Raw genomic sequence first — 25,577 nt, forward strand, 5'->3', positions numbered from 1 at the left:
GCCGTCTGGAGGGGGTAAGGGAAGATTTGGGGTGGTTGATAATCCAACCGAACCGCGTCAGGGTCTCCAGAGTGAGTTCCACACTGCGGGATGTCTGAGAGAAGGAGGGTGCCTTGACCAGGATGTCGTCCAAGTATGGGAGAAGAAAAACACTTCTTGAACGTAGAAGGGCCAAGACAGGGGCCAGGACCTTGGTGAACACTCGAGGAGCCGTCGCCAGACCAAAGGGAAGGGCGACGAATTGGAAGTGATCGTCCCCCACCGCGAAGCGCAGGAAGCGGTGATGACATGGAGCAACCGGAACGTGGAGGTATGCATCCTGAATGTCGATTGAGGCCATGAAATCCCCTCTTTCCAGGGAGGCCACTGCGGACCTGAGAGACTCCATCCGGAATCTCTGCAGTCGGAGAAAACGGTTCAGGCGTTTTAGGTCCAAGATCGGACGCACTGAGCCTTCCTTCTTGGGAACCACAAAGAGGTTCGAGTAGAACCCCCTGAACCTTTCCGTCGGAGGCACGGGGGCGACGACACCCTTGTCCATTAGAGAGTGAATGGCCGCGAAGAAGGCGGCCACTCGTACGGGATCTCGCGGAGGACGGGATCGGAAGAAACGGTCTGGCGGAATGGACGCAAATTCGATTTTGTATCCGCAAGATACAATCTCGAGCGCCCATGCGTCTGAGATGTGGGCCCGCCATACGTTCCTGAATAGGAGAAGGCGGCCCCCCACCCGGGTGGGTGGGGGCGCACCTTCAGGCAGAGGGCTGCTGGCCTGTGGGAGCCCGTGCAGGCTGGGACTTGCGCCAGGTAGGTTGCGTCCGAAAAAACGGCTTCTTGCGTCTATCCTGGGCTGGGCCAGAGGAAGAAGAACTGGCCGCGGGTCTAGACCCGGTGGGCTTGCGAAAGGACCGAAAACAGGACGAACCAGCGCGACCACGGGGGGCGCCCATTGGCCTGGACTGGGGGAGGTGAGTACTCTTCCCACCCGTGGCCTCTGATATAAGTTCGTCCAGACGGGTTCCGAACAGGCGGGAACCCGTGAATGGTAGGCCGGCCAAAGAGCGTTTGGAAGCGGCGTCCGCCGCCCAAACCTTCAGCCAGAGTTCCCTCCTGACAGAAACTGCCAGGGCAGAGGAACGGGCAATGAGGGCACCCGCATCAAGGGAGGCCTCACAGACGAATTTTCCGGCCTGAACAATTAGTTGGGCTAAGGAACGGAGGTCCTGAACAGGGACGTCCGACCCTAACTCCCGTTCCAGTTGCAAACCCCATTCAGAGACCGCTTTGCCAACCCAGGCGGAGGCAAAGACCGGTCTAAGGGCCGAACCAGAGGCAGTAAATATGGCCTTGGAGAGGGATTCCGTACGACGGTCCTCAACAGACTGGAGGGAAGATCCGTCCTGTACAGGAATAGTAGTGCTTTTGGACAGGCGAGCCACGGGAGGATCAACCTTAGGCGGGGATGTCCACGTGGTCACAGAATCCGCTGGAAAGGGATAACAAATGTCCAGCTTTTTGGGTGTAATAAAGCGGACGTTAGGCCGAGTCCAAGCCTTGGATACCACAGAAGAAAAATCAGCGTGTATGGGAAAAACCTTGGAGGCCTGTTTGGGGCGGAGAAAGGACACGCCGGCCTGTTCAGAGCTGGGGGGGTCATCGTGTAGCTGAAAGGTATCACGGATGCTAGTGACAAGATGCCCCACCGCGGACGCCAATTTGGACGGAAGCTCTGAGTCCATGTCCACGTCCGAATCCGCCAGTTCTCCCTCAGAAAGCGTATCCCTTTGAGAGGATAGACTTGACTGAGCTCGCACGCATGGCGGAGAGAGCGAAGCATCTGGAGAAGATGTGCGCTCAACCCTTGAACGTTTCTGAGTATGCCGGGCCCTGGAAGATTCGCTGGGAGGCAGGGAACCAGTGGGGGCGGCAGAAACGGTAGTCCCAGCGGGTGCGACAGGGATTGTGGCAGCCTGCGGGAGAGGCGGTCTATCCACGAGACGGCCCACTACGTGTGTAAGGCTTTCCACCGCCTGAGACAGAGACCTAGCCCAGTCAGGGGGTTTAGAGGCACCGGGGGGCGCAGCGGGAAGCGGGCCCTGCACCGGGGCCTGACATGCAAGGCAATGCGGCTCAGATTGCCCACGCGGAAAAAGTTCCTTACAGGCGGTACAGGCATGGTACCAGGGTTTGGGGGCACCTGTGGGATCTGACATGCTGAAGTGTGGTTGTACTCTAATATAGAGACCACAAAGGGTTATAGCAGCTATGACCAGGAGGGTTAGGAGAGGGTTAACTGTCCTACCAGTGCCTCAGAAGAACGTCAGGAGATGGCCCAGATCAGCAGCAGCAGAGAAGCAGAGAGCAGCAGAGAGCGCCCACAGAAGCCGAGCGATGTACACAGGAGGTTAGAGTCCCCCACCGTGTCCCAGCTTCCTGTCAGGAGTGAGGAAGCGCGGGAAACCTCAGCAGAAAGCACGGGGAACAAGCTCCGCCCCCTCCAGCGCTTGAAATGTCTCCTGTGAAGGAGAACGTAGCTCCGCCCCCAAAATGACGCGCGCGTAAGCCCCGCCCCCTGCCGGGACCGCTAAGCCCCGCCCCCCGTTCTCGGCGGGAAGGGGGAGAGAGAGAAGAGAAAAATGGAGTCAGCCCTGAATGAGGGGGAGGGGGGGGAGAAAGATAGCAGCATGGGGGGGGAACGGCGTGGGGGTGCTGAGGATGCTGCTGTGCTGCATTGTCCTGCAGATGAGCGCTCAGAATGAGCGACCACGGGTGCCCCCCTTACCCAGAGGGGTAGATGCTGCAGATAGGGACGGGGAATGGGCTGGAATAGCCATCTCACCGTCCGACGTCTTCACCCTCAGTCCTTTCCAGCAGGGTCGCCCCTTCAGCCACTGGCACCGCAGTGGCAGGAAGCTGGAAGAGGGGCTTGGCGTGCGGGCGACCCCCTAGCTGGCGGGATGTAGGGGAGCCATTGCTGCCCAGATCCTCCTATTGCTTCTGTGGGGGAGGCAGCAGTGCAGATAAGTTGGCACTGGCGCAGCTCAACCCCGGGAGAGCAGAGAGGTCTAATGCGTCTCTGGTATCCCTAGGAAAAAATAAAATAACAAAATTAGAAGAAAAAGTAAAAATAACAAGGAGAAAACAGCCCTGCAGTAGCAGGGAGTGTCTTGCCTCCTTGGACACTAAGCTAAAACTGGTAGCCTCTATCTCCAGGCTGAGGGTATAGCTGATGGAGGAGGGGCTTAACAGTTTTACTTAGTGTCACGCCTCCTAGGGAGCTGAGCTATACCCAAGGTCTGTGTCCCCCAAGGAAAATGGGCGAGAAAAACAATTTGATACATATGCAAATTAACCTGAGGTGAGTCCTGTCCCTGACTCATCTCACATACAGGACTCATCTCAGGTTAATTTGCATATGTATCAAATCGGTTTTTTAAAGCAATAAAAGCACACAGAACTATGGGGACTGGATATTGAGGATGTGCTAGCGGCCATCTAGCAACCTATGTCCTCAGCTCTATACACAAAATCCTGGTGACAGGTTCCCTTTAAGGTTTCACCATAACTGAAAAGGAGTTTATGAGATTAGAAAAACAATAACATATTGTCCATGGCCTACCGCAGGTTAGCCCTTTTCACTGATTATCAATAGGGATGAGCGAATTGACTTTGGATGAATCCGAAGTCGATTTGCATAAAACGTAGTTCCAATACTGTACGGAGCAGGAGCTCTGTACAGTGTATTAGAATGTATTGGCTTCGATAAGCCGAAGTTATTGCTTCGCGAAGTCTCACGAGACTTTGCGTAATTACTTAATAAATTAATTTGTACTGTAAAAAAAGATTTCCCGAACTCTGGTTCGGTTCCAAGGTACCACTTGGAACCGAATTAGAGTTCAGTAAATGGTTTTTTACAGTATTGTTTTTTTACGGAGCTCCTGCTTCGCACAGTATTGGAACAAAGTTTTATGCGAATCAACTTCAGATGTTTCATCCGAAGTCAATTCGCCAATCCCTAGTTATCAATATAAGATTACATTAAGGTGCTGAACTAGTGTTCTCTCCTGACTCCCAGATACACATACATGCTTGTGATACCTCCTGGGCGAACAAAAGGATTGGACATCTAAATTCAATATGCCCACTCCTTTTATTTTCCGATTTCGGCCCTGCAGAAAAAAACGTGGGCTTGGTTGACAATGGTCTAGTGTGTATGTGGCCTGCAGATTTGATAAAAGTTGGAGGTATCTACCAGTGTTATCTGCAGATGACAAGCTCAGTTTTCTTGAGTTTATCAGTACAGAGCCATAGTGTTTGCGGCATGGCATCTTCCATTCACATTGAGGAAAAAAATATAAATAGTAAATAGAGTCCCAAATCTCAACGAATCAGAAATAAATGAGGTCACAAATAAAGGATGGCAAAAAATCAATCATGTAAAGTACCATCACCAATCATTGAGGCATGCAAAGCAAATTAAGGTAAATGGGTACATACCTCATACTTCATTTTCCTTTGATTAATTCCATTCAGAAAGCTGTCAGGCCCCTAAGACCAACAAACACAAGTAAGAACACAGACCTAGAAATGTAAAACCGGAATTACTCCAACAAATGTAAGAATTAGCCATCAGTCCTACATTCACAGGTAAAGCACCACAAGCAGAGAAAGCACTATCGCCATGTTATTGACACATTCTCATTATTGTTTAAAAAAATCTAGTTTTTATGTTAAACATTTATTTATTTTTTTGAATTTTTGGTGAATTTTTCCATGTCACTATCTATATTTAAAGGGGTTGGTCACTTTCCAATCTTTTTAGTTTACTGTATTTCTGTCCCTGCTGTTGTCTTCAATACCTTTCATCCATTCTCTTTTTCATGTGCTGTGTTTGGACTGGCTACTGCTGTTGTAAATAGGGCCTGTGGATTGTTTTTGCAGCTTTTGCCCCTTGAAGTGACCTCATTCAAAATGGCTCCATAGGTTCCCCCATCCTGACTTCTACTGTGCAGACTCCACAACTAGCGTTCGGTGTATGCGCAGTAGAATCAATTCCTGCCTCTAGTGTCCCATCCTCGGATTGCAGCCGCCTGGAAAAGCGTTCTGCAGCGGCACTAGTAGTCTTTAGTTGCGTTCCGAGGGTGGGACCCTAGAGACAGGAAATTATTCTCCTGCGCAGACGGTGAATGCTTCTTGTGGAGTCTGCGTAGTAGAACACAGGACAGTAGCCCGCAATGCTGGCAGGATGAGGGAGCCTTATGATAATGTGATGGCTACTGAAGAGTTAACTGTACAGAAAAGGAAATTATGACCCATTATTAGGCCTAGTGGCCATTCAAAAATTGTACAATCATATTCCCATTTTTTAAACAAATAGAGATGGAAAATAAAACACGCTCACTAAAATTTGAATTAGAAAAACACAGTTGCATTTATTCAAAAACAGTACCACATCTGTCCACTGGTTGTGTAGGGTATTGCAGCTCAGCTCAATTCACGTCAAAACGGCTAAGCTCAATATCACACGACTTGCAGGACAACAGGCTGAACTGGATGGACAGATGTCTTTTTTTACAGAATCCATTTTTACTGATCCTGAAAAAAATTGGATCCTGTTGCATCAGTTGACATCAGTTTAAGCCATTTCAGTCTGAGATCAGTTTTTGGGATGGAAAAAAGTACTGCATGCAGGACTTTTTTTTCTGTAAAAAAAAATAAATAAAACGGATCTCAGACGGAAAGAGCTCAAACAGATGCCAACTGATGCAACAGGATCAGTTTTTTTTTTTGTTTTTTTTACGGGATCCTGTTTTTTACATTTTTTATCTTCTTCTGACGGATAAGAAGAACAGAAAGCTAAACGGTGATGTGAACTCAGCCTTAGGAAGCGGCCAGGTTGTCTCCCGCTCCGATCTCCGTGAAGAACCAGGTCAGCTCTGCACGGAGACTGCATTCCCGCTGCAACCGAGTTTACTGTCTCAGCCCCAATGCCAGAGTCCGTCAGGGCATGACCACAACTGGTAACATTATCAATTTATTCATATATTTCTAGGGAGAATAACAGAGGAAAATTGCACAGCAAAGTTCCGATAAATATGTTCCGGAATTGTTATTTTGTGGGGACTACAGGTATTTTTGTAAAACTAACAGGAGAGGAGAGCCGCCAGGTGCCGCTTAGGCTTTCACAGATCTGATCAATAAAACCAAATTGGAAAATTGGGGGGAGTCTGTCTCCCAAACTACGCTGTACTTGACAAGTAAGGTAACTTACTGATTTCACAATACCTACCTTTTCAGATTCAGAAGAGTAGGACATACTCAGGCTGCTGATGACTTCACTGGGCAAATTAATATTTTGAAGCCGCCTTTGTACTTCTTCTTCAATGTAAGCATGAATTCTGGGTAACCATAAATAAGTTAATCAGGCAGTCTTGAAAGTAACTATCAGTTCTCTGGATATAAAGGCAAACACCACGTCTTCTACATCTAAGACTAGCAATTTACATTCCAACAAAGTGCTTAAAAAAAAAGCGTAATCAAAAGGGGATATTTGTCAGCAACATCCACTTACTGCAGCGGCACCAGGTATTTACATACAATACATAAATACTATAAAAGAAGAGAAAATTACATTTTTTATTACAATAATATTTTATTTCTGAGTGCATCCTGGAATAACAATACCCTTTCCGAAAGCGATAAAAGCATTCGCGCACAATATGCGGTTATTATAGCTGGGCCCATGTTTTACCATGCTTACTAGAAGGGGATTTAAATAGGATTATATACCTGTCATCAGTCAATTGAAGCAATTGAGACTGAGATTTCACTGGGCTTGCTGGGGAGTTGGCAAAGGACGGCATTTCTTCTAGGGCTCCTGACAGAGTTTTGGAAAGTGGATCAGTCACTTGTATCTTCTGCTTCAGCTGCTGGATTTCCTGAGATAATCTGCACAAATTATAGAAACCATAATAGCAAAAAATAAGATGGGCTAAAAAGTAAAATAAAAACAACAACATTCTAAGAGACCTTAAAGGGGCCGTCAAAGGTTTTGATATTGATGACCTATCCTCAGGATAGGTCTGCCAATATCTGATTGGTGTGGTCCAACTCCCAACACCATCACCAATCAGCTGTTTGAAGAGTCTGGTTAGTGCTGCGGCCTCCACGCAGCCTACCAAGCAGTGATGTACATTGAATAGGGGCTGTGCTTGGGACTGAAGTCCAGGCCCATTCGGTTGAATGGGACTGAGCAACGCCTAGACCATGTGACCGATGAATGTGATCTCACTGGCCCAGGAAGAGACCGAAGTGTTGCAGCCTCTTCAAATAGCTGATCAGCGGTGGTGCCAGGACTCAAACCCTCAACGATCAGATATTGATGACCTATACTGAGGATGGGACACCGGTATCAAAATCTCGGATAACCCTTTTAAATACAGCTAAAACCGCTCTGGTCTTTCTCATATACCACAGAAGTGCTACATATGCGATCGGCTTCACACTAGATAAAAGAATTGTCAAAAGAACAAAAAAACATTCTATCTAGAATATATCTATAATATAGGTATATACAAAGGGGGGTCTCCAGGATATAACAATTAGTAAACTATCCGTAGAATAGGTGATCAATATGAGATTGGTGGGAGTCGGACACCCGACATCCCCATCCATCAACGATGAAAAACCGGCACTCCAATTTTCTTTGCTCAAAAGGATTTATTGGTCACTCATGTGACGCGCGTTTCAACACTCACAGGTGTCTTTTTCAAACAGAAAGTGAGCAGCTGCTCACTTTCTGTTTCAAAAAGACACCCGTGAGTGTCGAAAGGCGCGTTACATGAGTGACCAATAAATCCGTTTGAGCAAAGAAAATGGGAGTGCCGGTTTTTCTTTGTTGTGCAGACTTCGGGATTACATCCGCAAGACCGAGCACCCGCCGACTAATGCGCAGTGCTGCCTGACCTCACCATACATCACCATCCATCAGTGCGGGAGCAGCTCTGCAGTAACTTGTTCTCTACACTATACAGTGCACGGCGCTATGTAGTACTGATGCTGGGGTTACTGCAGAACAACTGATCGGTGAAGATGCGGGACCCCCACATATCTGAAATGGATGATCCATCCAAGGGATAAATCATCAATTGTTGAATCGTGTAGTACCCCTTTAATATAACTATTTATAGTTATACAATAGTAGACACCATCTCATCTCTAAAAAATGCCATCATTTTATGATTGGTGGGGTTCTCTAAGACCCCCACCATTCCTGAGTTTTTCCCTGTACAGCTGTGCTCCTGGCCATCCAGTGAACTGCAGCTTACCCTGCACACTTGAATGGAGTTGTGCTGCAGCTTCCCTGCAGAGTGGGTGGCCGGGACTCTGAGAAAGGCTGTGAAGAGGCCACAGCACTTAAAGGGATTCTGTCACCAGGATTAACGATCTAGCGATATTTATATGTGCCCATTAGTCTCCATGCAGTGTTTAAAATAATCCCACTCTTTATGCTCTGTGTGTGTTAGATTCTTATAAAAAGCTATACTATTAATATGTAAATTACCTCTGTCTGGAGCCCAAGGGGTTGTCCCACGATATGTTGGAGCCCAGCCACACCCATCTATCCGGAGCCCAGCACCGCCTACTACTTAATTTATTCACTCCACTATCCTGACGTCAGTTCTTCTCAGTGCCGTAATCTCGGGCAGGCGCGGTGGACACTCTAGCCTGCGCCCGTGCGGACTGCTGGCACTGGCTTCGACGAGGGAGCCGGCGAATGTGCAGTTGACTCGTCGAAGCCGGTGCCAGTAGTCCACACGGGCGCAGACTACAGTGTCCACTGCGCCTGCGCGAGACTACGGAGCAGAGATTACATGATGTCAGGATAGTGCAATGAATAAATTAAGTAGTAGGCGGTGCTGGGCTCCGGATCGATGGGCGCGGCTGGGCTCCAACATATTGTGGGACACCCTCTTGGGCTCCTGACAGAGGTAATTGACATATTAATAAGATCGATTTTTATAAGACTCTAACACACACAGAGCATAAACAGAGGGATCATTTTAAACACTTAATGGAGACTAATGGGCACATATACAGTTGCAAGAAAAAGTATGCAAACCCTTTGGAATGATATGGATTTCTGCACAAATTTGTCATAAAATGTGCTCTGATCTTCATCTAAGTCACAACAATAGACAATCACAGTCTGCTTAAACTAATAACACACAAAGAATTAAATGTTACCATGTTTTTATTGAACACACCATGTAAACATTCACAGTGCAGGTTCACATACTTTTTCTTGCAACTGTAAATATCGCTATATCATTAATCCTGGTGACAGAATCCCTTTAATCTTAAAAAAAAAAAAAAGGCACGGTCCAAAGCGAACTTCAGCCTTAGGGTCCATTCACATGTCCACAATTTTGTTCCGCATTTTGCAGAACGGAATTGCGGACCCATTCATTTCTATGGGGCAGCCTTGATGTGCTGCACGGATACGGAATTGCGGATCCACACTTCCGGGTCCGCCATTCCGATCCCGAAAAAAATAGAACATGTCCTATTCTTGTCCGCAATTGCGAAAAAGAATAGGCATTTTCTATTAAGTGCCAGCGATGTGCGGTCTGCAAAATGCGGAGTGCACATCGCCGATGTCAGTGTTTTGCGGATCCACGGATCTGCAAAACACACACGGACGTGTGAATGGACCCTTAAGGTGGATTTAGACGGAGTGATATTCAAGCAGATTACTGGGTATGAACGTTCCTTCGAGCACTCGTTCCCGAGAATCTGCCCATGTAAAGTGTTTTCAAGTAAATTATTATTTCTTTGCAGCAGATCTTTGCTGCTGTCCAGAAACGATGCAGTTTTATGAGGACGAGTGATCGCAATAGCTCTGGAGGTGATCAATGCATGTATCTTCACCCCTACTGAACGAGCAAGCTGACTGTCAGGAAGGAACACCTTACATAATATTACTTATAACAATAACCCCCTCCCACCCCAACCCAAACTTCCCTGCGAAGAGATGACCGTTTGAACCCAAGTTGGGTAAACATAATGCACTGGCTTATGATTAGTTCAATGTATTATCATGTTACACATTAGACTTTCCCAGGTTGGGGTATCAAAACCACATATCTACCTCCATCTAGGATATACTGGAGTTCCCCACCCTTTAGAGTAGATGTGTTAATGCAGAAAGTTGACCCCGCAGGCAGTCTCCCGCTAGTGCCCGTGACGCCAATCCAGAGACTTTAAACCAACCTGCCCAAATGGATATGAACTTTGCTGGGCATCTTCTTTTTAGATATATTCCTCTTTCACATCTTAGTATATTATTAATTCTGCTTATAAACTCCCGTCTAGTGGGTTGTCTTCTTTCTATCCAGTATTTGGCTATTAGTATTCTAGCCTGAAATAACATTCTTTGTATGCTTGAAGGTGTTCCGCTCCCCTCCAAGCATATCTGTGATCCCAAATATACCCAATCTGGGATCACACACTACCTGTATCCGAGTCACCTGGGTAATTATTTGCAGCACTTCTTTGCAGTATGTTCCTAACTCAGGGCAATCCCAAAACATGTGCATTAAGGAGGCCTCCTCCACCCCACACTGAGGGCAGCATGAGTTTGGTCGAATACCTATCCTGTATAGGAAAACAGGAGTTTTATACACTCTGTGTATTAAATATAGTTGAGATAGGTGTTGGGCTGCACTAAGCGTCAAGCTAGGAGTTGAAGCTAGAATTCCTTCCCACAGCTCCTGTGTGATAGCTCCGACGTCACGTTCCCACCCATCCTTAATTGGTAGGCAGCTTTATCAAATAAATGTCTGTAGAGGATAGAAAAAAGTCCTTTAGAATTGCCACTACGCAGCACCTGTTGAACTATCGGAGGGGAAGCCAACAGTGATGTGCCCTCTTTAAACTGCGCCTGGTATGCATGCCTAAGCTGCAGGAATTGATAAAATATAGTGAGGGAGACCAAATTCCTGTTGTACCTGTGCAAATGATTTCATAACTCCATCCTTTTGAATTTGATGAAGAAAGAAGATACCCTTCTCTTCCCACGGGGAAAAGCCTTCCAGTCTAAACATTTCAGGCAGTCGTGGGTTACGCCAAAGAGGCCTGTTGTCATAGAGGCCCTGAAGACCAATCAGGTCTTCAAACTAAGACCAAACTTTTGTTTTCAGCGATAATGTGGAATAAGTCCCATGGTAGGTCTGCGGTTTTTCCAGTTCCGCCATAGCGATAGATATTTTTTGCTTCATGATAAATGTCGCTATTCTATCTGGGGGTCCCAAACCAGTAAATTGTCCCACCCCTTAAAATGTTGTATTTGTGCTGCTATAAAGTAAAGCCACAGATTTGGAAGCAGAGACTCCATACGTATTCTGGGTTGGTTCTTTTTCCATACCAAGGATCGAAAACTACCCTGAATCTTATAAAATATCCTGGGGAATCCATACAGGAGCATTGTGTAGTACATACAACAGTTGGGGCATCAATATCCTTTTTATTAGATTACAGCGACCAACTACAGATAGGGGGAGCTTACACCAGGCATTTACTTTTTCTGTAAATTTTTAAATCAGCGGGTCTATATTAACATTAACATAGTCCGTAATTATTGGCGTTATCATTATCCCCAAATATTTAAAACTATTGGCGATTCGAAGTTGGACCTGCGTCCTGTCTATCTGTGGTGGGAGACCACCACCACTGTCTATCTGTGGTACCAAATTCAGTAATGTGTTACATTATTGGGCGAATGGAACGCGCTATATCTCCAGTATATATAAGCATGTCGTCAGCATGTAGGGAGATTCTTTCCTCCTTAGGACCCAATGGAAACCCTCTCCAGTCAGGGGACGTACGCAGAAGACAGGACAAGGGCTCAATGGCGATAGCCAACAATAGTGGGGATAATGGGCAACCCTGTTTAGTTCCCCTCTGCAATAGGAACTGCGCAGACAATTTCCGGTTTGCCCTAATTCTAGCCACTGGTGAGCAGTAAAGGAGCTGAACCTATGATATAAATCCCGATGCAAACCCCATGGCCCTCATAACCTCCCATAGATAATCCCATTTTACGCTGTCAAAAGCATTGGCAGTGTCCCGGTTTGCCCTAATTCTAGCCACTGGTGAGCAGTAAAGCAGCTGAACCCATGATATAAATCGGCAAGTCTATCCTGGAGAGAGAATTATAAGATGGTGAAAAGCAGGATTACTCTCGTGCACCAGGATGCCGAATTCTCCACAGATTATGAAGATCTAATTCACGCAGTAGTTTTGCCAGTGAGGTCTCCGGGGCACCCGTCAGTGGGCCTTGATGGAATTTATCTAGGGAATGGTTTAAATACTTATTAAAGTCTCCCAACATAAGTATTGGGACCGGTGGGCCTCGTAATACGACTATCATAACCTGCCTAATCACATTAGAGGAGTAAGGAGGAGGGATGTACATGGCAATGAGGAAAAACTGTACCTTGTATATGGCGCAGTGAAGACAAACTTATCTGCCTTTAGGGTCAATCTCTGAGGAGAAACATTCAAAGGGTAAGGGTACTTTCACACTAGCGTTATTCTTTTCCGGCATTGAGTTCCGTCCTAGGGGCTCAATACCGGAAAATAACTGATCAGTTTTATCCTAATGCATTCTGAATGGAGAGCTATCCGTTCAGGATGCATCAGGGTGACTTTAGTTCAGTTCAGTCTTTCTGACTTTTCAGGACGGAGATAATACCACAGCATGCCGCGGTTTTTTCTCCGTCCAAAATTCCGGAAAACTTTCCGGAACAGGCATTTTTTCCCATTGACATGCATTAATGCCAGATCCGGCCCTGAGTAGTCTGGCAAAACGGATCCGGCATTGCGGTCTGCGCATGCTCAGACTGCCAAAAATTTGAAAAAATATAAATGCCGGATCCGTTTTTCCGGATGACACCGGAGAGACGGATCCAGCATTTTAATGCATTTGTCATACGTCTGACAAATGCCATCAGTTTGAATGCGTTTTGACGGATCTGGCAAGCAGTTCCTGTGACGGAACTGCCTGCCGGAATCCTCTGCCGCAAGTGTGAAAGTACCCTAAGGCCCTGTGTTCAAGGAAGCTGACCCCTCTAGCATCGCTTATGTAGCAGTCTCTGAGTATGCTTATACAGATGTGTTTCTAGGAGACACAATATGGCTGGTTCGTATTTTTGCACCCACTGATCTCTAGAACGGGGGACCCCAGTCCCCTCAACCACAATAATGTGGCTAGAAAGAGTAAGAAGGGAGCTGCAGATGAGGATGTGGCCGTTACTAAGAGTTCTATAGACTTTGAATGTAGTGGCGGGGGAATGCTCGACCACTTCCCTATTCAAACTCCTTCCAGTCGCAGGCTTGTAGCAGGGGTGGGTGGGATTCTCATTCTGGCAATTAGTAGGGGTACCAGTGGTTGGACCCTCACCAATGCAATGTAACCTTTATCCCCTATGCAATGAATAGGTGATACATGCTTTAGGCTGGAATACCCTTAAACAATTTGAAAACTTTGTAAGCAACGTTTCTACCTCTCGTAGTGGCTTACCGTTCCCTGTCTTGCTCCAAAGCTCTTTGTTCCGCTTCTAGAGTTGCCTGCAGACTAGCATGTTCCTGGCAGCTGTCCATTTCAGTAAGTTTTCGTTTCTGCTCTTCTATTTCCACATCTATTGTAGAGTGTCTTTGGAGTGCCGAATGCCTACGCTCCAATTTAGCGACTGCTTGTTCCAAGGCCTCCCTGTGCTGCTTCTCTCTTGACTCAATGATCTCTTTTTCCTTTTTCCTCACTTTCTCTTCCTGGCGAGCAATGTTAGCGGTAAACTCGAAAGTTGCTTGGAGTTGTTGCAGTTGGTCACTACTTGCTCTGAACTGTGCTAGCTGATCAGCCTTTTCTTCAATTTCTTTCTCAATCTGATATAAAGTTTTGTCTAATCCAAGCAAACCACTGTCCAGAATCTCTGATGCCCTTTGCTTTTCCTCCACCAATGCCGGCAAATGGTTTTGGTTTATGTACTGAAGTTGCCTCTCTTTACAATGTAGCCGGTGCTCAGTTTGCTTTACCATATCTCGCTCATCACTCACAGGAGTTGATGTCAAAGAACAATCATCTCCTCTATTGTCATCTATGTGTGAAAGGTTCAATCTTCCAAGGGTATCCCGGTCCGCAATTATTTCATGCTCCAAGCCCTCCTTCTGTTGGTTTAATTCATCCACTAAACTGGACAATTTCTCTAACTGCACTTTTTTAAATGTAGTGTACTTATTGGTTGCTTTTTCTACCTCATCTGGATCTTCTTCTCCTTCTGACCTAGATTCCTTGGCCCGCAACAGATCCTCCCTAACATCTTCAAGAACCTGAATCTCGTCTTCCAGCCTCAGGAAATCTTCTCTTTTGAGAAGCTGGATCATTTCCTGTTTTTCTCTAAGTTGTTCCTCCAGCCGAAACACAAGCTTCAATTGTTCCCTCTCTTGCTCCTCCAGCCTTCGCTTTTCTAACTCTAGTTTCAGATACTGATCATCCTTCTCCTTTTTAAGTTTCTCCAGTTCTTTGAAAATTTCTATTTTCTCTGCCTTTTCTGTACTATGAAGTTCCTGCAATCTCTGGAGTTCTTGTTGGACTTTTGCAAAAGATTCTTCTTCTTGTTTCTTCTTTTGGAGTTTTATTTCATGCTGCTCCCTCAGTCTCTCTTCTTCAAATTTCTCCTTTTTGTCCAACAGATCTTTCAGTCTCGTTTCAATATCCATGCTTCTTCTTTTTAGGCTCTCTTCCTGTTTACGGATTTGTAGCTGGACAAATTCAGTTTCTTTGCGCTGAGACTCAACTTCTTGTTGCATTTTTTCCAGTTCAGCTTTTTCCGATCTCTGTTTTTCTTCCATCTCTTTTATCATTTTCCTGAAACAAGACATATAGTCTATTGAAATGATTGTATACACTCTAATATGTTATTTATGGTAAAACGTAGATTGAGCCAAAGCAAACTTCTAAAATTTTCTCTAAGAAGACCCACAAAAACTTCCTTTTACTTCTAATAGTTTTCTGTGAGTTTTTCTGTTAAGGGGTCAAAAAGAAGCAAAAGATGACAGGGAAATCACACTGTAAAATCACTTCTCAGATCCCATTGTTACTTATCAATAGCCAGGTATAACTTCTCATTTCTTATTGTCAGTACTGAGACCTTTCTCATAATACAAGTGCCACTGACAATGACTGATGAATACAATTGTCTGATTCTGACACCGTTATTTCCTCAAAGGCATACTGTATGAGTATAAGACTTTTTTTGGTAAAGCGTTATGGCTTTCATAAAAGGTATATGATTTTTAATCTAAGAAGGCACACGTTTCCTATAACTATCAATTACATATGGTATAATTTATTGGGAATATCTTTTTTTTTCTATTGAAAATAGATTTGAAAAAAATTATATATAAATTAAATGGGCTCAAATGTTGTAAATAGCTTTGCATTTTTTTCAAATTAAAAATTATTTATACCCAGGGAGAGGAATTGATGGTTGGCACATCAACAATACATAGCAGGATATATGGAAGCCTGGCCTAATGATAGAAGGCCATAGAGACAATTCTAGGCACAAATTAGCGATTGCAATAATTATTAATTGACCACCCCCCAGATAAAGCTTCCATGTGAAACACATGTGAGAGCCAGGGTGGTGAATCTAGTTCCTTCTGTTGGCATATTTTTGTCCATATGGGTATCTGCACTCCTCAACAGTGAAGTTGCAACACCTAGAAAGAGAAGCCGTAAGGTTGTGCAAATCTAGGTAGTAGCAGGTGTCGCTAAGATCTGCAGATAATCAAATTTTCTACCACCTAGCTCCAATATGTGACATGTAGGGGGGCCTCCTGTTCGTCCACGTGCCATTTATGACAGAATCCTTGAACTGAAAAACCTTGGTTTATCACTCAGGCAGATCGCTATGCACCAAGATGTCAGCACTGGAATAACAGCAAGAGGTTTACAGAGGTGAATTGCCTGATTAGAAGAAAGGCAAGCAGTGATCTATTCTGTACTGCAAGTAAGACTGGACGTCACAGCTTAGGATGGAAAGCAGGTTCTACAAAGACTATCATAAGGTGTTCCACTGACCTTCCATCACCACTTTTAAAGGCTATCATGGTGCAAAGCTAGACAGCAATGGAGGATAGAATGAAGCAATGAGTCCCACTTTTGTCTTGGACATAATGATAGCCATAGATTGGTCTGGAGACCATGTGGGCAACGCTATGAAGAGGCCTTCAGAAGGAAATATCACATTGTTCCTACTCCATGGATTATGGTGTGGGATGGCATAATGTACGGTAGCCGGACACCTCTAGTCTTCATTTCAGGTACACTAACAGTTCAGCATTACATTCATTTGGTCATGGAAGTGTCCCAGAAGACATTTTACAACAGGATAATGCCAGGCCGCATTCTACTTGCTAATGTTGAGGAGGGTGTTTTATCCCCATTATTTTAAGTTAATATCTCGGTGGTCTATTTGTTATTTCTAGTGTAGTATATAACACCTCTATCCATTTTTGATTGATTATTTAACTCTCAAATACTATACTACTTTTGTCTTCATTTTTGAATATGTGGGGTTACTTTTGTGACCTATTCCCACTGCTGTAATATGATTTTTAATTAAACAACGTTCTTTATTATGCTGGTTATTTTTGAGATTTGTGTCTTGAAGATATAAGTCATACATGCGTGATACTATATGGTTTATGTATTTGTATATTACCTGTTTTGGATCATTGCCTCAGGAAACATTTTTTAGACAGTTTTTAGTATCTCTCTAGGTCTCTTAGCAGTGCTCAAAATGTGACTGTGTATACATACCACTTTATGCATGGCAGTTTTTTCATCAGGGAGGGGACTAGTTCTCATTGAAATGAACCAGCAGCTGTACAGATACTTATTTCAAGCAATGCTCCATGGGAAAAAAAATCTAATTACCTCATGTCAGCCAAACCAGAGATTCAGATGGGTAGCTCTTACTTTTGGAGGAGTCTTTGATGTGGATGACATGAGCAAATTTGCATTAGGAAATCGAATAGAGTTGGGACTGGCTAAACGCTTCGGTCCAACTGGTCACTACTGCAGTATCATGACAGCCACATTTGTTATTAATCCAATAACCCTTATCGCGATAGGTTATAAGAATTCAAATATGCCATAACATTATGATTAATGGGAAACCAAGAATCCTTAAGGCCCCCATGCACATTGGTGTATTGTCTAAATATGTGTGGGGAACTCCAAACTCTCCTCACCAGACGATGTTTGGGAAGAGAAGGATGGGCGAAACAAATATTTTCGCCAGATACTTTTGTTATCCCTGAAGATAAGTTGCCAACAGAAGTGTCTGTCAGTGGCTTTCTTCCATCTCATTATTGAATACACATGCACTTTTGGCCGAGCCAAACTTGTATGTAAACTGGACAGCAGGGAGGGAGTCAGGAGAGCTGTCAGGTGGACAATCGTTCATCCAACAGCTACAGAATATTTATGGCCACCCTTGGTCTTTATCCCTGTACAGTGGCTCTAACCTCTACCCGCAGGGGGGGTTAAAATGCAACAAAGTTCCATGTGTTACAGTTCCTGCCATAAACGAGAGTGCCGCCGTGCAGGGACAAACTGTTATATCACCTCTTCTGATGGTTAGGGGCAGCTTGTATCTATCTAAGGATCTGGAACCTTTAAATCTTCCTTGTAGGCAAGAGACATCCTCGTCAATCAATACTTACCATTTGTGCACTTTTAAGAAACCGGATTCTGAATACAAAATAATGTTGATTCTTTCAAGAAAACAGTGTAAAATTCTGCATTTGACAAGCATATTTTCCATATATTCTTGTAGAGTCAAGATGGTTTGAGGACAAATGCATTTGCAGTGTAAGCAGGAACATTTTTCAACCCAAAGTACGCTATACTCTTTGAATTATTCAAATGTATTCTGAGATATGCTTTTAAACTATTTTCTTTGCTGGTAAAACTCTGAAGTAATGGATGTGTAGGTACTTGCACAAATTCAGAGATTTGCAAGCGAATTCTGACGGACATATCTTTATGTTTTCTATTAAAAAAGGAGACAGCCATCTTTTGATTTGCGATATAATGTCTTGCCTTGGAAACTGCATTCAGATTAAGGGCCTAATCTTGAAAATTGACAAACTGCACCAATTTCTTCATATCTTTCTTTTAAATGGCTTTGGTTTTCAGGGCCACACGGCAGAGGAGAATGTGAGGTAAATTTCATGAATAATATTTTAGGACATCAAAAGAAAGGTGAAAAGAAAGTAGAAATTTGATGCGAGATTCACAAAACAAAAAGTTCTAAGAAATTATTATAGTTAAAGAGATCCTATGAGCTACTCACATTGAGAAAGGTCATCAATATCAGTTCAGCAGAGGGTCTAACAGCTAGCATCGCCACAATTTTGCTGTACAAGCTGCTGAGCCACCGGAAATTATACAGTCTACAGAGCAGGAAGTAGGAGGCTACTGCGGCACCACTCCCAATTACGGTGAGTGAAGCCGTACTTCAGCACACCGTTACCTGAAAACCACACAGTGTACAGTGCCTTCTGCATCTGAACTACACAGTGTACGGTGCCTTCTGCATCTGCTTTGTACATTGTTAGTTTCCGATGCCTTGGCAAACAAACAGCTGTGGTGGTGGTATTGTCAGACCCCTACCGATCTGATACTGGTGACCTATCCTGAGGAGAAGTCACCAATATTTGGAACCCAGGATAGCCTCAAGTTATTAAATATTTTTTGACAACTATGGAGTCATAAGGGGTCATAACTAATAAGGTGAAGGATTTGAAAAATTTTATATAAATGTGTTGTCCATCATTAATTTTTGTAGATGGAAAACAACTATTACCGTTTTTATTTTATTTTTCCTTTTTATTACTTCTGATTCCCCTATGGAACATGTTGAACCACCCTCTGGAGGAATTGAAAAAACATGTGATATATTACTATGTACGAGGAAAAGGGGGAAGCCATGTTTGAGGCCAAGATGCAGCAGCAATGGTTACATTTACATTACAGCAGCAGAAGTAATATTGCATTGTTCATCTTGAAAAAAAAAATATATATACATCATTTTTTGTCAATCGGTTTCTTTCATAGGTATATTTCGGATCTTATATTCACCTAAACATGATGATGGACAGGTAAATAAGTAGAAATCTCAGCAGGTTTCCATTCAATCCAAATATATTAGCAGACAAAAAATTTCCAATCTCTGTATGGAGGTATACACAAAGCATATGGCATCATGCACATGGACATAATACACTACTCACAAAAAGTTAAGGATATTTGGTTTTCGGGTAAAATTTATATAAAACCTAAAAAGTTCTCGCTACAGTGATATTATATGATCAAAGTAGGGCAATTAAGTAGAAGCATGCAATGATGATTTCCTCATCTCAAACAAATTATTGAAACAGCAGCCAAAAATGTCAATGTCTCAATAACTTGTCATGTGGCCTTAAGTATTCATTTCAGCTTGACAACGACGTCTCATGCTGTTCACAAGTCAACTTATTGTCTGCTGAGGCATGGCATCCCACTCTTCTTGAAGGGTGGCCCTCAGGTCATTGAGGTTCTGGGGTACAGAGTTATGAGCCTCTACACAGCGACTCAGCTGATCCTATAGGTTTTCAATGGGAATCAGGTCTGGAGAAAGTGCAGCCCACTGCATTTGAGGTATCCCAGACTCCAACACTTGTTCCCTAATTATGTGACCTCGATAAGCTGGCGCATTGTTGTCCATGAAGATGAAATTAGCCCTGTGTTGTTCATGCAGAGGCACAATGACTGGATTAATGATGTTATACAAGTAGTATGGGCTTCTCACTGTACCATTCACAAAGTGTAGGGCAGTTCTGTATTGACTAGACACACCTGCCCACACTATACCACCACCAGCTCCAAAGGCTCATCTGGTGACAACAGTGGCTGATGCACTGTGCTCTACTTGATGTCTCCAACATCGTTGGTGGCCATTATTTCTGCTCAGCATGAATTTACTTTTATCAGTGAACATCACTGAGGCCCGCTGGTCCCTCGTTCAGCGTAGATGCTCCCTGGCCCATGCAAGACTATGACACCTGTGGTCAGGTACCCTTGCAGGTCATCTAGAATGCAGACCACGCTGATGTATTGTTTGCCTTTCTGTGACTCTTCTGGTCTCTCTGTATCTCTGTTGCAACCTGCTGATGACAATCTGTGACACTCTAAGCTCAGCAGCCACTTCCTGCTTGAAGCCTCGTAATGGCAAGGTATTGTTGATGAATTGTTAGGTGTCGTCTTGATCTCATGATGTCAAAATATGAACAGCATGATGAGGATTACTGTTTAAATACTAATTCTAATTGAACCAGGAAATTTATTCGGCCACTCTTGGATCAAACACCTGTTGTAAATTTTGCCATTAAGCTCCTTGCCAGAGAACACCAAGTTGTGCAAAAACTATTGAAACACTGAACAGTTGGACATGTGCATTCAAAAGTTTATAAAAGGTCACATTAAGTTCACCTGTAAAGTTAGAGTGCATTTAGGTTCATCCTGAAAATTCACCCACAAGCCAAATATCCCTAACTTTTTGTGAGTAGTGTATATACAATCATATTTCAGTAAAAAAAAAAACATAATTCAAATGATGACACATTTACACTGCTCACGGCTTTCAACATTACTTTATATATTATACCTTTTATTTTCCAGCTTCTCAAGTTCTTCTCTTTGTTGTCTTTCAAATTCAAGTCTGGTAAGAGAGGAGAACCCGGTCACATAAGGAATGTACAGGTACAGAGGAACAGAGCAATGAATGATGATCATGGAATATGTATGTAAAAGTAGTTTTAAAGCGAGATGGGTTACTATTATTATTTCTTTATTCACAAGAAATGAAAAATGGCTTTGACCAGAGCCGCTAATTAGGTTTCCAGCTGCTGGGCATATCGAGTTGAAAGTTTAAATGTAAATGAATTTCTTGGGAGAAACTATTTAAGTGGGAATGTTAAATAAGACAGATAAATGATTAGCACAGCCCTTGCAAGTGCACTACATTCAGACATGGCAATCAATATATAGAAATTGAATTTCTCTACCTTAGACAGATTGGTCCTTTAACAGGGAAAAAGCTGCCACCGGAGGTAGGGAGAAAGCAAAGTGATCAATTGTGAAAAGGTTAAAAGTAAAAATAAGAGAATAAAAAGCGAAGAGCAAACTGTGTTCAGACCTACCATTCCAGAGGTAATGCAGGCATGGCCAATAAGGACTATAATCAGCATTTAACACAAACGGGCTTCAAAAGGCATGTAACATATGTGACATCGGTAACCTCTGAAGAGGCTGCATTCGTTTCTGGATATCACAGATCATACAAACATTAGATAACCACTTATCAGTATCCTGACAAGTTTGTGTCACGGCGGTGTCACGATCTCTGTGTTGTTCGCCGTGACATGATTGCCGTGCATGCTGGTTGACTGTGGCAACGTGTTGTGTGGCAGCATGTGTGTTCTCTCCCTTCTCTCCAGGTTCCTTCCCAGTCTGGAGTGCTGCTTCCTATGTTTGGTGTGTGGGCTCCAGTACATATGCACGGGTTCCAGTCGTGTGGCTGTGACAGGCAAGTGTGTTGTTTTAGTTCTTACCTGCCGATCCAGTAGCTGTTCATGGTCTTTTTTTTTCTCCAAGTAGTCTCACAGGCCAAGCAGCAAGGGAAAGGGAAGACCGTGAACAGCTACTGGATCGGAAGGTAAGAACCAAAAACAACACACTTACCTTACCCATCAAGTGAACGGTGTAAAAAAAAAAAAAATAAAAGAAAAATTATGCCAAAACAGCTTTATTTTAGTCACCTCACAAAAAACATAATATCAATCAAAACGTAGTATGTACCACAAAACGGTAGCAATAAGATCACCTCGTCCTGCAAAAAAACAAGCACTCACACAAAACTATAGCCAGAAAAATGAAAAAAATATGGTTCTAAGAAAATGCCAACACAAAAACATGATTTTTTTTTTCCCAAAATATTTTTATTGTGTAAAACGTAAAAAAAAAAAATATAGACATATGTGGTATTGTTGTGTCCGTAATGACCGGATCTATAAAAATATCACATAATCTACCCATTAAGTATCAGTATTAAAAAAATAAAAAATGACACCAGTTTTTTTCTCCACTTCCCAAAAAATGAGATAAAAAGCAACCAGAAAGCCAAATGTACCCCAAAATGGTTCCAATAAAAAAACACAGCTTGTCCCGCACAAAATAAGCCCTCACGCAGCTCAGTCAACAAAAAATAAGTTATCGCTCTTAAAAATCCAGACAGAAAATTCCATGTTAGAAAATCCAGATGCTGCTCCCTCTCTTCTGAGCCCTGGCGTATCCCCAAATAACAGTTTACGACCACAGTTGGGGTGTTACTGTATTCAGGAAAAAATTGGGTAGCAAATTGCGTGGGGATATTCTCCTGTTATCGTTTGTAAAAAAGAACATTTTGGTCTGAGGCACTATTTTCTTGTAAAATAAAAGTATAAAAAAATCCTATGAAACACCTGTAGAGGGAAGTGCTTGCTACAACCCATAACAAATTCCTTGGGTGGTGTAGTTTACAAAATGTGGTAAATTTTTGGGGGTTTTGACTGTGGGGGAACCTCAAGGGTCTCTTCAAATGCAACATGTTGCCCAAAGACCATTCCAGCAAAACCTGCCCTCCAAAAACCATATGGCACTCCCTGCCTTCTGTGCCCTGTCGTGTGCCCAAACAGCGGTATATGGGGTGTTTCTGCAAACAATAAATATTGAGGTTTGCTTCGTTGTTAACCCTTGCTTTGATCCAGGAAAAATTTCAGCCCCATTTTGCTTTAATTCCAATGGAATACCTAAAGAGTTAACAACATTTCTAAAAACAGTTTTGAATAGTTTGAGGGTGTCATTTCTAAAAGGGGGTCATTTATGGGTTGGTTCTATTATGTAAGCCCCACAAAGTTACTTCAGAACTGAGCTGGTCCTTAAAAAAAGCTGACTTTGGAAATGTTCTTAAAAATTGCAAAAATTGCTTCTAAAATTCAAAACCTTCTAAACATCAAAAAAATAAAAATAAAAAATTGACATTACTAAAATGATGCCAACATAAAGTGGACATATGGGTAATGTTAATTAATTAATATTTTATGAGGTATAACTATCGGTCTTAAAAGCAGCGAGATTCAAATTTAGAAAACAGTGAATGGCTTCAAATTTTTGTTAACTTTTGGACTTTTTTTTATAAATAAAGTTAAAACATATTGACTCAAATTTACCATTAACATGAATTACAATGTGTCACGAGAAAACAATCTCTGAATGGCTTAGATAAGTAAAAGCGTTCCAAAATTATTACCACATAAAGCGACATGTCAGATTAGCAAAATTAGGCCTGTTCAGGAAGGGGGTAAATGGCCCGGTCTGGAAGTGGTTAAAGGCCATCTGTCAGCAGATTTGTACCAATGAAACTGGCTGACCTGTTGCATGTGCGCTTAGTAGCTGAAGACACCCGTGTTGGTCCCATGTTTATATGTGCCCACATTGCTGAGAAAAGTGATGTTTTAATATATGCAAATAAGCCTCTAAGAGCAATAGGGGCGTTGCTGTTACACCTAGAGGCCCCACTTTTTCTGCAACGGCCGCTTCCCCTGCACTTTGATTGACAAGGCCAGGTATGATCTCATATACACTGCCTGGTCCTATCAAAGTGCAGAGAGAGCTGAGCCTTTAGGAATAACGGCAACGCCCCCATTGCTCCTAGAGGCTCATCTGCATACATGGAACCAACACAGATGCCTTCAGCTGCCAAGCACACATGTAACAGGTCAGCCAGTTTAATAGATACAAATCTGATGAAAGATGCCCTTTAAAAGCTTTGTCCCATGAAAAATATTGTACAGTTTTTATACCAGCACCTGGATCTGAATACTTTTGTAATTGCATGTAATTGAATTTTGCATAGACACTAAGTTATTACATAAAATGTATCAGTATAGCGCTACCCGCTGTTTTTTTTTTTCTTATTTCTTTGTCCTGCTCACTGAGGTGGGCACACATGCTCAGTTTTATCCTTCAACTGCCTCCTGAGCTGTGATTGGGAGAGCATGGACACGCCCCTTGAGCTGCAGCACAAAAGACACTCCCCTTCAGCTGCCAGCTTTATATAAATCTACCAGCGCAATGAATGGGGACATCTCTGGATACATGTGAGGTACAGGGCTGGTTCTAGCTTTGTTAGAAAGAGATTGTCATGTACTATATGATATCTGATTTTCACAGCTCAGTTGTGCCCAATACATCATCTCTGTAAGGGTACCTGCATAAGATGCGTGGTTACCAACAGATTTTCCACATCAAATCCCCACCAAAATCTACATGGTACTTGCGGATTTTGATACAGATTTGCCCCCATCTCACCCTTTGTATTGCAATGGATGATATTTCCCCTAAAAATCCACAGAAACTGTTGGCATGCTGTGGATTTTAAAATCGGCACGGCACGTCGATTTCAGCTAAATAAGTACTAAATAAGAAAACTGTACATGAGATTTGGCAAGGTTCATTCACTTTGATGGTACTTTTGCATTTACCCTAAGCAGTCATTTGAGATGGGCAAAAGGTCCACAAAAGTATGTGCCCCACTACGTCATGTCACATATATTCAATTCTAAAAATTTCCAGAAGCATTTACATATGGTCTATACACGGTGAAACCTGAGAGGACCAGCCAAAATTGCATTTAAAAGTGATCTATTAGGGGCTACTGTAGTTTTTCCATATAAGGCTAGTTTCATACTAGCGCTAAACTGTTCTGGCAGGCTGTTCCTCTGCATCCGTCAGGCACCACTTACTATACTGGGACCTGGTCCGTTTCTGGCATTAGTGCCAAGATCTAGCCGGACAAACATTGCTCCAAGCAGTGGTTTTTGGCCAGATTAGTTCCAGCAGTAATGCCAGAAGCAGGCCGGATGCCCGCCAGGTCCAATTATAGTCAATGGGGTCTGGCAGGAAATGTTGGATCTATGGAATCACTGCAACTCTGCAACTCTAGCTGAGACCAGTGTCACTGTGTAGCCCTAGCGGAAGTTACAGAGCCAGAACAGGAAGCAGAATACATGGAGTAAACTTTAAATACAAAAACAGTTTTTAGTAAAAAAAAAAAAAAAAAAAAAAAAAATAATAATAATAATAATAATAATAATAATAATAATAATAATAATAATAAAAATAAAAAAAAATATATATATACATACATACACACACATACAGGTCCTTCTAAAAAAAATTGCATATTTTGATAAAGTTCATTATTTTCTGAAATGTACTGATAAACATTAGACTTTCATATATTTTAGATTCATTACACACCAACTGAAGTAGTTCAAGCCTTTTATTGTTTTAATATTGATGATTTTGGCATACAGCTCATGAAAACCCAAAATTCCTATCTAAACGAGCTATTAACCTAATCATC

General features: G+C 43.0%; 1 protein-coding gene across 2 annotated transcripts in view; it reads right to left on the bottom strand.

Annotated features, from left to right (window-relative positions):
- Positions 1 to 25,577, bottom strand: part of KIF16B (kinesin family member 16B) — a 327,221-nt gene that overhangs the window by 112,985 nt on the left and 188,659 nt on the right. For both annotated transcript variants that reach the window (XM_044289350.1, XM_044289349.1), the window contains exons 18-22: positions 20,778 to 20,831; positions 13,583 to 14,926; positions 6,790 to 6,948; positions 6,290 to 6,398; positions 4,498 to 4,548 (exon numbers count right to left, since the gene is read on the bottom strand). In XM_044289350.1, coding sequence (XP_044145285.1) covers positions 4,498 to 4,548; positions 6,290 to 6,398; positions 6,790 to 6,948; positions 13,583 to 14,926; positions 20,778 to 20,831 — 1,717 coding nt within the window. The remainder of the gene's footprint in view (positions 1 to 4,497; positions 4,549 to 6,289; positions 6,399 to 6,789; positions 6,949 to 13,582; positions 14,927 to 20,777; positions 20,832 to 25,577) is intronic.

Source organism: Bufo gargarizans, chromosome 4 (genome assembly GCF_014858855.1).
Source record: "Bufo gargarizans isolate SCDJY-AF-19 chromosome 4, ASM1485885v1, whole genome shotgun sequence".
Lineage (NCBI taxonomy): Eukaryota > Metazoa > Chordata > Amphibia > Anura > Bufonidae > Bufo > Bufo gargarizans.